Below are 17,219 nucleotides of genomic sequence, written 5' to 3'. Positions count from 1 at the left end.
GTCCTGTCCCTGAGCTGTCTGCCAGAAGTTCTGCAGGACAAGAGAACTGACAGGATTCAAGTCTTGAACATCACATGGTGACAAAAACGGCCTCTGTAATTCCTACCTCTTAGCTGTGAATGGTTTTTACTTCTGCCCTCTGTGCTCCCCTGTCCCAACCATTTTCCTGGGCAGGATTACAAACTGTCCTTTGAAATAACGCACTTGCTGCAGCCTGAGCAGCTGCACTGTCAGCACCTTGACCTTCCCTTTCTGAATTCACATCCCAGCAGTGTGAACTTTTACAATTTGATGTACTCCACACAATTTCTAGGATGTTCTGCACATCCCTTTCCTCCCTCACAAGTGTCTCTTACCTGCATGAGACAAAGGCAGCTGAGGTGAGGCGCAGACACCAGGTAAAAAGCACCAGCTAGTGAGGAGGACACGGAGCTGTGCATTTTATTTTATTTTATCTATTTTATTTCCATCTCTGCAGCTGGGGCTCTGACACTGAACACCGCTCAGGCAGGAAGGAGCTGCCTGCTGTGCCCTGCGTGGGGCTGGGCTGGAGCCAAACTGCATCCCTGGGGAGGCCGTGGGCCCAGCCCTCCGTGGCTGTGACACAGCCTCTCACTGAGCACCCCTCAAACAGAACACTCAGGAAGGAACACCACCACTTATTCCAGCTACTGAGATGCCTTTCAGGACCCAACAGTGTTCAGTCAGTTCTTGCTTTGCAGTTCACGAGGTATTTCAGCAGTAGATTCCCTGTCATTGCTAAGAGCTCCTAAGGGGGAGAGTTTCCAGTTATGTTTTCCTAACAGCAGCTCAAAGCTTAAGCAGTTTCAGCACCCACCAGCCTGAAGCCAGTGGATCTCAGGCATCTTGCATAGATATTTCATAACTTAAATGGAAATTCTACCTGCAGTCTTAAATACATAAATATCTTCTGCCACTTGGCTCTACTGAAAAGCTTCCTGCTAATATAATGCAATATTTCTTTAACACAGGGATAACCATATTCCTAGTCTGCATATTTTCTACCAGCACACTGGTTATTTTTCTATGCCAGCCTCTTGGTGCCAGGTGACCCATCAGCAGGATTCAAAGCCTTGGGCTCTTCAGGGGAGTTTCTGCCCATGTTCCAAGTCAGACCCAGCATCTGATGTCGTGCATCTCCGCGGCTGCTTCCAGCCTGCACCCCAGCGCTGCAGGAGTTAATGGTGAGGAGAGCCTTGGCCCACTGGGCACTCTGGGAGGCTGCAGCCCTGCTCAGTCCCAGCCCCAGCAGGCAGCAAGGACAGCCCTCCGGCATTCCCGGCGTTCCCATCACACCGTGGTCTCTGTTTTCCTCACACTTCGACTGCGAAGGTGCTGCTGTATCAGCCTCTTCTCTCTGATGTACCTGACAGGGAGAAGGCATCCAAATAACCTCTGCAAACTTCCAGCCCTAATTCCAGCGAGCTGGACACGTGTGTGTCCATCCCCGGCTTTCGTGTCCGTGTCCAACTTTCCCAGCATAGGGAAATTTTATTTTCTATTGTTTTCTAAACGTTTCCTGGACACTTGGATTTAACACGATGATCTGTGCTGCTGTAGCCTCTCAGTGCTCCTGGACCTAGGAGAGGCTCACAAATAGGGGAGCTCCTCTGGCTTGTACCTGTGGGGAATTTTGAGCTGCTGCCAGGGGGATTCCGTCACTCACCTCAAGTTTTGAGGGGACATCTGGCACTGATGTGGCCTAAATGCCACAGAACCAAAATGGCACCACGTGTGGTACTGCATTTACCCTTCCCAAGGCAACAGCAGCAAGAACAAGCTGAGCCAGTCAAAGGCCCGGAAAGCAAACAGCAAACAAAATAAAGAGAAGTTACCCTGGGGGTCCAAATTTTTTTTTTTAAGACCCCACTCTGTGTGTAGTCTGTATTAATGATGGAATCTTTAAGAGCAGCAGGATAGGGAAAGGATTACAAACCCTCCCCATCCCTTCAGCCTCCCCATCACAGTGTTCTGCCTGCACTCTGCTACATCTGCAAGTCCTCCTCATGAGCCAATTGTACAGATTGCCCTGGCCTCTGTGACACCTCATTTTGTGTCATTTTGTGTACCTTGCAGTTGTCTGCTGAATCTCCTGCTCCTCCTCTTCGTTTATTCTGTGCAGAATGGATTCCAAAAAGGGAAGATGAAATGAAATGTACTGAGCAACCTAACAAGGAGAAGACAAGAAAGGCACTGCTAGCTGTGGTCACTGAGGAAAACTCCATGAACTGTGAGAAGTGAGGATACACTTACATCACTGCTGACCTCTTCCACGTCCCCATCCATGAGAAAGAACTTGGCAACCTTCTCAGAGGGCCCCTGCAGCAGCCTGTGCAGCAAGGGAACATCTCTACTCCTCAGCTGCTTCTTTTCTGGAATTTATCAGCAGGGTCATAAAACACAGAACATCCCACAGGGGCTCCATCTACCTCCTGCAGGCAAGAGCCTTTTCTCCTGACACAGATCCCATACTGACTCGAGTGCAACCACCAGATCCCTAACAGATCCCTAATATTGTGCCATTTAAAATCCCTTCTCCCCCAGCTCCCTCCCGTTCTCTCAGGTGTTCCCTTTACTAGAGATCAAATCTCCCTTTTCCTGGAAAAGGAGGAGTAAGCTGCTGTGGAAGTAACCTTTTCCCACTGATCAGTGAGTACTTTGAACTCAGCATATGCAAAGCTGTCAGCTGAAAGGGCCCACAATACAATCATTCAGCTTTTCCTCTCCGGAGCACAGGATCCTTCAGGATCTCTGAAGGGTCCCCGAGAAGGCAAAATGCCACAGCACACACACAGAGGCCTGGGACAAGTCCTGTTACCCCAAGGGACACATTCCACACACACAGGGAGTGATTAGAGCTGAAGTGATCAGGCAGCAGTGGCTGGCTTACCTCCAGACGCATGGATAACGTAAAGTGCAAATTCGTGGGGGCTGTTTTCTATCTGTGAAAAAAAAAAAACCAAAATCCATTCAGACTCACAGACCTTCCCAGCACTTCCCTCTCAGCACATTTTCCCTGTCTCAACTCAGAGATTTGGATCAAAGCCTGAGACAGGGATCCTGTCCATACGAGTTACAGACACTGGATCTGGGGAAGGCAGAAAGCTGTGCTGCCATGTTCACTGTCCCTGTGCCAGCCCCAACCCTTGTGTTCCCATGCTGCCCAAATCAGTAACACACTGGAAGCCCAGATCTTTGCTGCCTGCTTTCCTTGCAGCATCCTTCACTGCTTCTTATGGCTCACTTCTCTCAGATCACATGCAGATCTGCTGTCTGTGCTGCCATCAAGGCAAACCTCTGTGACCTACCCTCGTGCCTGACAGCCACATTCAGAAAACAGCAGAGCTTTTGAGCACTTTTATCCCTACAACTCTACTCCCTGCTCTGTAATTCCCTTCCTTATTACTCCTAGAAGTTAAGTTTTCCTTCCAAGACACTCACAAGTCTTACTAACCACACAAAGTAATTCTGCAACAGCGAAGTCTCTAGAAAAGATAAATGGGAAGTTTGAGACCATTCAAGTATAAATTAAACACTAAGCAGCCCTGCAAAATCAAGATATTTCAGAAATATGCAGCAGTAAGGGCAAAGCGACTTCTGACCACATACGACGTTGCCAGTGGGAGATGGTTCCAAGGAAATAAAAAAAAATAAATAGTTTCAGAGAGCATGGCACTGCCCTTGAGCAGTGCTTTTACCTTGAACCCTCCCATCTTTCCATACGCCTGGCTCTCAGAGAAATGTCATCCCAGACATTTAAAATTGCCCATCTGGGTGGTTTTTCTTCCACTCTGCTCCATGCACTATCCTCACATTGGAATGAACGTTCCCAGAACACAGCCACGCCTCCTCCTGCCAGCAGACTCACCTTAAACTTCCGGAGCAACTGTTCTATCACTTGTCTGGTCCTCATCTGGCTGTTGATTCTTATTTTGGTTTCCGACCCAAAAGCCGGAGTGAACACCGATGTCTGGGAACGAGAAGAGCCGCGCCGCAGCGTGAGGCACAGCGCACTGGACAGGGCTCCCTGTCCCCCAGGCGACAAAGCCAAGCCCAAAACGTCCTACCTCGTGGTTGTAGAAGTGGCCATTGATGGAGAACCTGTGAGTTTCCACTTCTGTCCTGGTTATGGTGGGGAGCTTGGTCCGCCTGCGCACGGCCGCGGCGTCGCTGCTGGTGCGGGGCAGGGTGGCACAGTCCAGCTCCTGCTCCCTCCTGGCCTTCAGCGTGTGACTTCCACAGCAGGGATAACCTGGCCAGAAGAGAACCACACATCGTGTGCAGCTGCTGGCCGCTCCCTGCCAGCCCCCCCAGGGGAAGGAGGCTCTATTTATTATTTTTGTGAGGGGGTGGAGCAGGAAAGGAACACGGCACAGAGATACAATGAAGAACAGGCTGATTGCAGCGGTTGCAGTTTGCTGCTTTGCTCCCTTGGGAATGATTCCTTGGATGAAAGCACAGCTCAATCCCACTGGCTGCTCACCAAGTCACCTGCACAACCCTAAGCAGCGCCAGGCTGGAGTTTCCCCAGCTCGCAGTACACGCTGCACAGAGCAAAGATTTCCCTCTGCTGGCAGAGGAGGCTGGAGGTGTGAGAGGCTTTTGCACTGTCACAGAACACAGAATTCTTGGTTAACCCGAGAGCACCGACACTAACTTTGCTCGAGGTCTGGCTGTTCCTCAGGAGATTTCAGGGTGTCCCCGCTGATGTGATGGAGGTCATCAAACTCTCCCCAGCGAGTCATTCCCCTGGAAGAACAAACACGGAGTTATCATTCACTGCTCCTCATTAACTCAGTGATTTCAGTTTATCCTGTGGCCAGGCTTCATGTCACACATTCCTATCCCTGCTCAGCTTACAGACTCCAGCATGGTAATTTTCGTTTAAGTCATAACAAAATCATATTAAAATACGGTATGAGCAGGGATCCCACATGCTACACATCCAATTTAAAACCTGTTGAACATCAACCAGGACGTAACTTAAACAGCTTGCAGCAATTCCTGATCTGTTTTACAGCAACATCCTGGATTAATCACACTCAGACTACCAGGCAGGCACGCAAAACACCCAAATTGTTGTTTAATAGTTACAGAGCACAGGTCTGTTACACAGGTTGAGTTACACACAGCCCCCTGTGCTGTCCAAACCAGATGTGTATGAGAGCAGCAAGCTCCATCCAGCCTTTCAGAAAACCTGCATTCATGTCAACATTTCCATAAATCATTGCCTGAACTCTTCAGCCTAAGGTCTTCATCCAGTTACTGCTCTGACTGAGAATAAACCAATTTGTAGTGCAATATTAACAATGAATTTCAAATGTATATGTATATTATGTATGCCCAACAATATTCAGCTACCCCCAATTTACACGCCAAACGAGATCTTGGTTGTATTCCACACATTTACCAAGTTCATTTAAGATCAGACAGCCAAGCTGCTCTGCATACCTTCAAGCATGTCAGGGCAGCCCCACGTTTCTGGGATCATGAGGGAATGTTTACTTTAGCATACAGATTTCCACCAGCCAGAAGTTTTTTAAGAACTGCCCTGCAGGCCACACCAGCAGACCTGGTCAAGGTAAACCATGAGCCAGAAATTCCCAAAATGCAGGTTCTTTCCTAGTTACTCCTGTCAAAATTCATCCCTGATTTTCAGCAGCCAGAAATGGGGAAGAAGACTTTACTGGAACTCCACAGCTGCAAAGGTGGCAGAATTAAATCCCCAGTTCAGTTCCAACATGTCCCACATGCAACCTAAGACAGTAAGTCATTAGAAAAATAAACTCTGCAATACTCAATTCATCAGGGAGTCATTCAGGGTGAACACTGGCTCTGCCTCTGTATTACAAGATTCAGCTCATCAAATTCACCAACCAAGGTTGGGGAAACAGTGTTCAAAACAAAGGAAAACAGTGTTCAAAACAAAGGAAAAGTACACCGAGTACCTGTATCACTGAGCACAACACACTGGGGTACAAAATGCCATGGGCAGCAGCTGGAACAGCTGGTCTGTGGGCATTTTAAGGGGTTTTTACACCAAATTTTGCACAGACAAAGCCACTGTCCATTCCTTGACTTGAACTTCACCTGAGCAGCAATGGCTCCAGACCTCCCACAGCTGGGAATGTAAGCTGGGACAGACTTACATTCAGCACTTACCTACCAGATTCTGGCTTCATGCTCTAGTGTGTGCACCAACACAAGGCCTCTCAGGGGCTACCAGTGCACATGGAAACACGGGGGGGTTGTTTGGGTCCTTTCCTATATTTCTACACACATCAATTTCCCAGTCCTTGCATAGGAATTGTCAGTTCCCATGAAAAAGAGCAGCCTCCTCCAGCTCCTCAGGCTGAGGCCAAACACAGGTGCTACAAACACACACCCTCCACCAGCCCAGCAGAAGCTGCTGAAAGGCTCTGCTGCCCAGCAACCACCACGGCCTTTGGGAAATCTGGGATATGCAGTGCAGCCAGCCACGGCCACTGAAGGCACAACACGAGCCATCCTGCGATGCCAGCCTCCCTAGGGAAGTGCACACATTACCTTTTGCTGGGGAAAAGCCCCACGTTCTCCGTTGACTTCAGGGTTACAAAAGAGGGGATCTGCTTCTCATCCTGAATCTTTAATCGGATCGGATGTCGCACGCCCCAGAATATGGAGAGGATTCCTTCAATGAATGGGGCGCTTCCTTCTCGCTGGAGAAACACAGGGAAATAGTCAGTGCTGCATAATAATGGAGTAAAAACAATCAACTAATAATAATCGATTACATTTTTACACTATTCATTTATTTCATTAGATGGAACATGTTGTGCAATAGCAACACCACAGCAAGTGGAGCTGTGAGGAGAAGAGAGCAATAATTTGTGATGTCCACATTAGTGGAGTTTCTCACCCCTAAATCCTCACCTGATTATATGTCAGTTGCAGATTCTCTTGATCTGAATAGTAAGAGTTATAATTCCTCAGAAGAGAACTGAGCTGCTCTCTAGAATAAAGATCACAATGGGAAAAAAAAACCAAAACATTTAACATCTCTGTAAAATGCAGGTGACATGTGGCAGGGTAACACCCCAAGAACTGAGCTGCTCTCTAGAATAAAGATCACAATGGGAAAAAAAAAAATAAAAAATTAACATCTCTGTAAAATGCAGGTGGCATGTGGCAGGGTAACACCCCGTAATTGTGCTACCCACTGCATCCTTGTGTAGGTTTATTAATGATCCACACATCATTTTCTGAGAGAAACATTTTGTCAAGTTACTGGGTTGCTCGTAACTTGCTTCTTTAAAGACCCGGAGGAAATTAATTAGTCAGTCTCACATGACCTTAATAACGCTGCCCCAGCACAGCTCGTACTTTGCACCTCTGCAGCAGCCATGAGGAGGAAGCAAACAGAACAAGCTCCCCATGCACCAATGCTGCAGGCTACTCTAACTGGGCTACACTTGGTTCTCCCTGCACGCTGGCTTCCACTCATGCTGCTTCAGATACTTTTCCAGTCTCCAAACACCTACAGGATGGCTGACATTCCTAGAAACAAAACAGCTTTGCACCACGTCTTTGCTGAGAGGAGAAAGGAAGGAGATGAAGAGAACCGCTGCCAACAAGCAAGGAGCCATGGAGGCAAAGCCAGCTGCAGCTCGGGCTGTGGAGGGCTGAACAACGACAGAATTAATTGAAATGCATTTCAAGGCCATCGAGAATGAAACACTCTTCCCCCCACCATTTAAAGACGACTCAGACTGTAATCCAAGCAAGCAATTCCCACCAGCAGAGGTGGTTAACCATGGGGAACGACTGCATGGAAGTGTACAAATTCTTCCTCGTGCACTAACGATTACAAAGGTTTCATGTCCTGCCTCGCAGCGATGTGTGAGGACACCGAGCTTGTTTCCAAAGAGTGCCTGTTATTAACACGTTTGTGGGAGCTGGTGGAACAGCAAGGCCCACAGACAGAGCACACAGCACCTGCAAACCCTGCAGCACACGTTCCTCAGAGAGCTGCTGGAGCTGTTCACAACTCGTGTACCATCAGAAACACTATCACAGCTCCTCCAGCAATTTTAAATAAAGAGGAACTGACAGCCCAGCACGGGGACAGGCCCCAGGAAGGTGGCTTTTCCCTGGGCCCAGGTGTCCACACACCAGAGAGGAACCAGGAGGGCAGGTAACATGTCCAGGCTGTGCTTGGGGCAGAGGACCGTGCAGAATATGAATATGGAAAGCTATCCTTGGCATACCAATCCCTCCCTCTCCACTTAATGAACAGGACAGTGTCCTGTTGCTTCAGAGAGCCTTCTCCCACCGTGAGAAGGGAGAAGATCAGCTGGGCTTTTACCTAGCAGGTAACATGAGGACAGGGGCTGCAGCACCAAACTCAAGGTTCATTGCATTCCCTGCTAATTCTGTGGATGTAAATTATTTACTTTACACTACTGCAATCCCACACACAAAAAATATTTTTAACTAGCTTTATCAACTGGATTCTAAACAAGGACTTGCAATATTTACTTCAACTTACTTTGGTCTTAAATCCTCAGAATACTGGTGGCAAAAGCCCTTCTTTGCACTGGGCTGAAATAACTCATTGGAAGTTCTTTGTGTCTCTGAGAGGGACTGCATTCAGGTCATCCCACCAAAAGGGAATGCAAATAGGTTTGGAGATGAATCAGCTGCAAGCCCAGCTCTGATCACACTGACTAGAGGTGAGCAAGATGAAGCACGCCTTGGCCCCGTACACGGGCAAGCTCCAGATGCAACTCGTGATTACCAGGCAAGAAGGAGATAGGCAGCTCTGTCCAGCAGATGCTGTGACAGACCTGCTGATCCTGCTCAAAAGGTGCTTCACACTCAAGTCTCTGCACTTGACAGCATTTGGCAATCATTTCATTGACAGCTGCTATCTCACAAGTTTGTTCCAAGTAGGACATTGGGAAGGTGAGCTCCCTGAAGATGGATTAGAGATACTTAAGGACTTGGGGCACACTCACCTATTACTCTTAGTCCATGCTGACTGCAAAGGCAAATAAAATCACAGACTAACAGCAGTAAGTGGTCTAAGGGTCATCTCTGAAGCAGATTCTGTTTCTCAGAGCAAGCCCTCGAGATTTCCACACAGTTTCTTGCCTTGTCTGGAAAAACTTGCCATTACCTTCCTCAGAAGTTTGCATAAGTAAGTCTTTCAGGTTCCAGCCTTGCATTAGTGCAACGAACAGTGACAAACCACACAAGCAATTAGAAAAGCCCTGAGGGAGAGATTAACAGCAGCTCACTCTGACTTGTTTGTCCTTGTGTAGTAGAAACATGAGAGAAAAAAAACCCACATTTTCCTTCTTTTTGTCCCAGAAGGGAATATGTGCACCAGCCTAGTTCCAGGAGTATTCTTACTGTAACACATCTTCCTGCTGCCCTAACCTAGAGACAGATGCCATCTCTGCTGAGTCTGGTGTCTGGAAAATCAGCAGCTGCTGTGACAACAGCCAAACACAGCCATTAACAGAAATCAAAGCCAAGTAACTGGCAGAGCAACTCAGCCCAAAAACGTAACGTGCAGATTCCCCACTTTCTGCAGCAGCAAAAGCAGGATACAAAGGAGCTGCAAGATCAGGTGCCCCGGTGGTGAACCACATCAGAGCCCAGGCTGCTCTCTGCAAACACTAACCCAGGACAGCTCACCTGTGCTGTCTCCTGCCCAAGCCCTGCACACAATCCCTGAGTATTTACGGCAGTTTTGCTGGAGACGCAGCAGTTCAGCCAGCCAAATCATCCCACAGCCTTTGGTCAGCCTTTTGATCCAGCCGTTGTGCAATTCCCAAACAGCAAGCTTGCCCCATCAGCAAGATTGCAGGATAGAACTGGAAGAGAAGCAGTGTAACAGCAGATTCAAGGTAGAGATGAGGGATGACAGTCTGGAAATTGCCTTGGAAGCAAGCCTGAGTGCATAGGGAATGTCAGTGGTTCTTGAAACGCTTATTTCCCGCGATGCAAGGTGAAGAAAGTTTAAACCATGGCTGTCATGCAGAAAGGTCTCAGCTGGGATGCACCTTTCACCACATGAACAGGCAAGTACATGGAGGAATAAAGCCCCAGAGACACTGGGTCACCTGGTACACCTCCAAACCCTTTTGCACGCCCAGTTCACACACATGAATCACCTCTGACACAAAAGCACTGCAGCCCAAATTAGCAGCAGGACAAAGGGAACAACTCTTGAAGAGAAAGGGAGTGATGCACCAGCTGCCTGTGTGCTCTGGGCAAAGCCCTGACACCCTTCCCTGAAAAGGGAGAAATCAGCATTGCCCAGGCCACACAGAGTATCAGGAGCCAGGAACAAATCTCTCCTGCAGCACCATGAATTCCATTGCAGACCCATCCCTGCCTGAGCCCACAGCTGGGTGCTTTCCCATGGGAAGCCCAAGAGCAATGGAAATGGGGAAGAACAATCCCACAAGAAAGGGCATGGAGCTAAATGCCAGGTGGCTCAGAGTTTGGGGCAGCAGTAGGAAAAATTCCTCCCAGGGAGACTGAATTGTGAAAAAGCATTCCAAAATGACAGTTAGACTGCAATTCCAAGCTTTTTTTTTTGGTGAAAGAGACACTTCCTCTGACCACAGCAGAGAGCTAGCAGCCCAAAATCTTTCTGCAGAGACACCCTGCAATCCAGGGCTGCCAAACCCCAAGCTGCAGACAAGCTGAGCTCAGCTCTGAAACTTATGGTCAATTCCAACAGATTTCCAAGACAGGAAGGTCTTCTTCCCTAACTTGTAATTTTCTTTCAGAATCCTCTAGAAGGGCTGTTTTTCTTAACAAAAATCACAGAGCCAAAGGCTTAATGCTCTGTTAATTCCATGTCAAGGCCAACTCTGTTCTGCAGGCAGGTTAAACTAAGTGGTAGGGATTGCTGTTGCTACAGGCTCAGCTCTCTACAGGATCCCCTGTCAAGGAATACATGTGGAATAACTTGAAAGAAAGCAGCAAAGTCATTAAATGTCCAGTGTTTTAATAATTTACCTGGTTACGAACTTCTCTTCATTGACGAAAACAGAAGGCAGATGCTGTGCCTTCATAGTCACTTTCTTCATTTACTCAGAAGAGATGAATCTAAGCAAAAGGTGAAAAAAAACAAATGCATCCACTACTGTTACTACAAAAGATGGAATAGTAATCAAGCACAAAGCTTTAGCTGGCTAAGAGTGACACAGGCTGGGACACTCAAGCTCAGGGCTCACTCACCATATTTTGAATATTTCATACTTTGCCTTAATACCCAAGTCCTAATAAAAAAAGCCACAAGCCATTCCCATCAAGGGTACAACAGCCCCTTAAATCCCAGGTACTATATCTACCAGGACTTTCCCAAGCAGTTTTAGGACTTCTTCAACTCCAGGATTATGCTGAAGTTGTCAGCAGTCTGAGACAGCAGCCCAGGTACTGGCCAGGATCCATGTGTCCACCGTGGACACAGCATGACCCAGGGTCAGCAAAACACACTGTTTTAGGAATCCAGATTCCTAAAACTAGGCAAGGGAAGGAGTGGTGATGGTTAGCAGTGTTCTGCAGCACACCAAGGAAGCAAGTGGAATAGCACAGATAGAACAAGACAGTGATTTCAGGGAGGCAGCAATAATTTCCACACTGGGATTCAAGCATATTATGCAGGCAACGAGCCAGAGCAACGAGACTTCAACAATGCATTCCTCAATAAACTTAATTATGGAGTCTAGGCTCTTTCCTTCACCCCCAGGTACCAGAATAAAAGGAAGACTTGGGAGTTAACTGAACAAATGGCATGACACATGGCTGGGAAAAAAAACCTCAGAGAATCCCGTGAAAAGCAGTAACATCTCCAAAGACTGCACTGGAAGTTGATCATTCCACTGCCATTTCTCTTATTTGGACAAGATGACAGAGGAATTTGGCTCACAGCACTCGATGCCCATTGTCCCTTAATGCCAGGGGATTGACTTGAATCTTATTTCAGACTGCATTGGACAGGGCCTGGTCAAAGCTATCTGCAAAGCACATGATTGTCTGTAGTCCCCATGACAAGCAGCCTTCCAAAAACTGATTTAGGGAACATTCAACCTTGAACAGGTCATGGCTGGGCAAAGAGGAAACACCTCTCCTCTGTGTATTGCACTACTGAGCTGCTTTTTTAGATGGCACCCATTTTCCATAATTGTATATAAATAACTTCTAAAAAACAACATATGTGGACAAATGAGAAGTTTTGCATACAAAAACCATGATCTTCACCCTACAAAATATACAGGAAGTTATTTCCTAACCCCTAAAGCCAGAGTGCCCTACCAAAATGAGCTTCACCTAAGCAGCTGGTGTTTCTAGCAGGGCTCTGTCAGGAGCTCACTGAAAGGAGCAGCACTCCCTTTGTCCTTTGGGTGACATCCATGAAGACAAAAACACACCTGCAAGCCAAACAAGCCCAGGGACTTCTGTACAGACATGAGTTTGTGTGTGAGGAATACACTGCTGTATACCACTGCTTGGCTTTTCCCTCTGAAATGACTTCAGTAACCACTGGCCACACCTTGAAATCTGATTTTATGTGATATGCTTAAGACCTCTAAGTGAAGCAGCTGCCTGTGTTAGCGTAATTTCAAGCCTTTTTTACAAGATGCAGAGGAGCTCATGTACTTTGGCACCTGAATAACTGAAGACAGACCTCAGCTTCCTCACACCTGTCAGGAAACAACATGTTAAGAGCAGTGGATAGCCGAGTCACCCCTATTAACTGTAGAGCAGCAACACTGGCAAGCTCCAGCAGCGCCTCACTGCTTGTGGCTGCACTCTTTTCTACACTATTTGGCCTTAAAATGATTCATCTGAAGGAAAAAGCTGATCTCTGCACGTGGAGAGAAGTGACCTTTACACACACACACAGAAGAGATGAACACCGTGTTTTCCTACAGTGGATGGCTCCCAGTAAATTATTTGCCTCGGACAGATTTTAAATCAGCCAGGTGCCATTAAAATGCTGGAAATAAAGCTAGCTGGAAGAGTGGGTGGTGATGGGGATAATGCTTCAGCAATGCCTTTGTCTTTCTTTCCCTCACGGCCGCAATATCCAGGGCTGAGCCTTCTCTCCCGTGGCTGGGGGGAAGCACAACTCTCGCTATGCTCTCCCCAGTTATGTGACCTGCTGTGCTTATCAGCCTTGCACCAAACACTTCCACACCACCAGCTCGCTCCAGAGGTGAGCCTCTTCTCCCTGGACCCTTCCCATGGGCACATTCTGGCTTATTTTTAGCCAAGACCTCAACCTGTGGGTTGCCACCGCGCAGTGACTTCCCCAGCACCAGTACCTGACACAACAGATGCCAGGATGTTTGCACTGGCGCTCCCTAAATCCACAAAGCTCTTAGATTTCCCATCACCTCCTGCTACCTCGCTGCTTTCCATGCCACTTCCCTGTAGTCCTTTTGAGGAAGCAAACAGAAGTAAATGCCCTTTCCACTGCTCCCTTTGATTTGAACTAAGCCAGCCATGCTAGTTTTCCAGCCACTCCAACCGTATCTGCCTGTGCCATTTATTCAAAGCCATCTCCTGACTTACTTGGTATCACACAGGTGTCTTCACCATTATGTTAAACTGGTCTAGAAGGGTAGAATTTCCTCAGATAGGTTACACCTGGAAAGAGGAATCCTGGCTGGACTAAACTGCTGGCCTGAGACCTAGCTAAGTAGAAACCTAATGCTTGGAGAAAGACTGACTGAAGCCTGAAATATGTAGTGAAGGAAAGAAAGGAAAGCAACAGGAAAGTCAGGAGGACATGAAAACTGGGGGTCCTGCAAACTGAGCACCTCTAGAAGAGGATTGCAACTATTGGAGGAGTCTAGGAAAAGCAAAGGGAAAACAGACCAGTGCACGAAACTGGGGGTCCTGCAAACTGAGCACCTCTAGAAGAGGACTGCAACTATTGAGGAGTCTAGGAAAACAAAGGGAAAACAGACCAGTGCACATTTCAAAGCTGCAAGAGCATTGTCTTGTGCGACATGTCAGGGCACAAGACAAATCTCACAAAGGTACTGAGCTGTACTTGTCTGTAAGATTCATATCTTACCTGAAATGGTTTTGGTTTTTTTCCCCCCCAAAGAAGAAGTCCAAGTGTCCGTGCAGAGACAGATAAGAGGACTTGCTCCTTTCTATTCAGTACAGTGATATTTAAGTCATTTACTTAAGGGGACAGACCAGGGACAGCAGAGTGCAGGAATGAGAAAGCAAAAGTTAAGAGCAAATGGCTACACAGATTTTTAGACAAGGACAAAAAAAGGCAGCTGCAGAGGAGCACTGGAAGGAGAGGGACACCCAGAATTGAGCCAAGGAGCAGCAGCAAGGCAGCACCTCAGTTTGTGTAAGAGCCTGGATGTGCTTTTTGGTGCATCCACACGCGAAGACAGGGCCCGCAGAGTGCAGTGCTACGCAGAGCCTCTGCCCGTGCTGGAGAAACTAAAACCCCAAAGCTCAGCAAAGACCCCTAGGTATTTTAACCCAGAGCTCCCCAAAGCTCTTCCAAACCCACAGGAAGTCAGGATAGGGCCACCCTCTTCCATTTCTTGTACAGAAACCACAAGGCTCAGCTGCCCTTTAACTCAGCTATCCACTACAGACACACACAGAGAATATTTTGTACATAGGCACAACACCATGTCCAGCTGAGTCATCTTCTAAACTCACAGGTGTCTGGTGTTTAGCAAATTTTTCAATCCTGATTGGTGGGTATTTAAGATTTGTTCAGCTAGATAAACTCCGTACCAGCAGAACAATTTTACTAGTCACATAGTCTAGTTATGGGACTTCATGTTCCAATTTTTTGTTATTTTTGTTTACCTCAGGTGTCCCTACCACCAAAGAAAAAGGTGATAATTAAAACAAAGTACTTATTCTGAACAACTGTGTTTCCCCACTAAAAAGGGCTTTGTTTTTTCCTCGGGCTTTCAGATTTCTTTACACCTTATTTTAACAATTAGCTGTTCAGTACCGAGCACTAGGAGCACTCCTTGAGTACAAATCGCAGCATAAACCCTCTGCTCAGGCAGGCTCGGAACGGGATCTACAAAAACAGCGGTAAACTGGATTATGCCAACACGGCCCCTTAACTTTGCCCGGCACAAGGAGGAGACGCCCGCACGCTGTCTCCCCGGGGGCATCGCTCGATCGGGGCTCGCACGCATCCCATTCAAGCCCCCCGGTACCCCAGTGCAGGAGAAGCTCCTTTCTGCCAGCAGGAGCAGGGCACGGGCCGTGTCCAGCCGCACAAGGTCACCGGCGTGGCTCCCAAATCCCTCCCGCACCGAGGCAAGGGCGCACCGAGGAGCGGCACCGCCGCCCGCCCCAACCTCAGCCGGCTCCCACGGAGCCTTTAGGGACTTCTGTGGAGCTTTCCTCCTCCTGTGGAGCATTCATCCTCCTGTGGAGCATTCCTCCTCCTGTGGAGCATCCCCCCGGCACCCCAGTGCCCCAGGGGAGTGTCCGGAGCCTCCCAGGACCTCGCTTCCCAGGCAGCACAGCGAGAGGAACACCCCAGCCGCCCTTGGCACTCACCTGGCCGGGCGATCCGAGCAGGAGAAGCGGCAGGAGTTTCCCGTGCCTTTCCCGGAGCCCCCAAAGAGGCATGGCAGCGTGGCCAGGGCGGACAGCCGCCTGTGCTGCTGCTGTTAATTACTGTTTGGTTTAACAAACTGGGAATGCTGGAAGCCCGGGACACTCCCCGCACCTCGGTGCACGTCGGGAATATTTACCTAGCACTTTCCTTTCTCCGAGCGCTGACAGGAGCCCGCCCTTAGTCACGGTTCCACCTCCAGGAGGCTCCGGTTAACGCTTTAATCACTAACCTGACCGAGGCAGGCAACCTGCCGGCTCCCTGGAATCCTGTGCCCAAAGCTCTTGTTAGGCTTTAAGCTCTTCTGTTTCCTAATCCATCATGAATGGATAAAGCATGCTTTCCCTCAGGTGCACGCCCATCCTCAGGGTTTGGGGGAATCACCCATCAGATCACGCCCCAGTGTAGATACACAGATTTAGAACGTTATGGCAAATTGTGACAGCACAGCTTGATCCCTTAACCCCGCACAGTTGTTTTTGCTGAACTGTGTAATACCCTTATGGACATTACTGGGCAAGAGCTGTGCCTGTAAGAGGGAAAGCATGGCCTCTTACTTTAATTGCTCAGCAGTAAACTGCATAAACAGATGCTTAAGCTAGAAAAAAGAATTGAACCAAGACACACCTTCACCATTCCTGCTGTTTGCCCATCTGTTTCCAGCAAATAATTCATCCACCAGATCAACCCCAAAACAAGAAGTTATTGGGCCACAGAGAGGAGCATGAAAAACACCAAACGTGAATTTGCCTTCGCACACATTATTGCACTGATTCATATCAAGTTCCTTCTGCTTTGTATAATTTGATGTTAGGGAGAGGCAGAACAGACTCAAACACTCAAATGTTTGATTCCTGGTCACATCCTCTCCAGGGGTGTACTTCTGTCCAGAGACAGACACACTGCCAGACACACACCACAGCAAGGACTCAAACACTCAAATGTTTGATTCCTTGTCACAGGATTCCTGGTGTTTGGGATTAAACTTTGTGTTGCAGTTTCTGGCTTTGCACCTTGAAAATATTGACACAAGGATTTCATTGGCATTTACAACACTGAGAATCACTCACAACGGGAGGGAAGCAGCACGCAAAGTTCTTTAACTCAGTTCACAAGAGCATGGGAGCTCTGTGCTGGGGCTTGGGGCTGCTCCATCTCAAGTGGGGCAGTTCAGCACAAACCCACACAGCTTCCCAGCTGCTCTAAAACCAGAGGTTTGGTTCTTCCTCTCCCAGCTTCAGGTACTTGAGCACGCTGCCTGATGCTCTGGGATCAGAGAGCTGGAGCAGAGAGCAATAGCAGCCTGACTCCTTTCAGTCTCTAACCCAAGATAATGTCAAACACCTGTTTTTCACAAGTCTGCCACCCTGCTGGACACTCACTCCCTGAATCTCTGGGCACCAGGAGCTACCCGAGTGTTTTTCTGACTGAAGACCACACTGTCGACTTACAACAGCAAAATGTAATGTTAACCTCCCCCCAAAGGATAAATCAGGCTTCATCCTGACCTCAAACTTTTCCGCTTAAAAAGCAAACAAAACCTCAGATTTCTGCAGATAGCTTTTTTCTTTTT

At 48.1% G+C, this 17,219-nt stretch overlaps 1 protein-coding gene across 1 annotated transcript; it reads right to left on the bottom strand.

Annotated features, from left to right (window-relative positions):
• Window positions 1-489: 489 nt before the first annotated feature.
• RASSF6 (Ras association domain family member 6) lies at window positions 490-15,791 on the bottom strand. The gene is made up of 11 exons (XM_041427397.1): window positions 15,589-15,791; window positions 11,038-11,127; window positions 6,934-7,012; window positions 6,568-6,719; window positions 4,679-4,770; window positions 4,089-4,273; window positions 3,890-3,991; window positions 2,912-2,963; window positions 2,275-2,393; window positions 2,091-2,188; window positions 490-1,387 (listed from the first exon to the last, which is right to left on the bottom strand). The coding sequence occupies exons 2-11, from the start codon at window positions 11,106-11,108 to the stop codon at window positions 1,312-1,314; spliced, it is 1,026 nt and encodes a 341-aa protein (XP_041283331.1). The 5' UTR covers window positions 11,109-11,127; window positions 15,589-15,791; the 3' UTR covers window positions 490-1,311.
• Window positions 15,792-17,219: the final 1,428 nt, after the last annotated feature.

This window comes from Onychostruthus taczanowskii, unplaced genomic scaffold (genome assembly GCF_017590055.1).
Source record: "Onychostruthus taczanowskii isolate IOZ18803 unplaced genomic scaffold, ASM1759005v1 scaffold114, whole genome shotgun sequence".
Lineage (NCBI taxonomy): Eukaryota > Metazoa > Chordata > Aves > Passeriformes > Passeridae > Onychostruthus > Onychostruthus taczanowskii.
The sequence above is the reverse complement of the archived record's forward strand: the minus strand, read 5'-3'. Positions and strand labels throughout refer to the sequence as shown.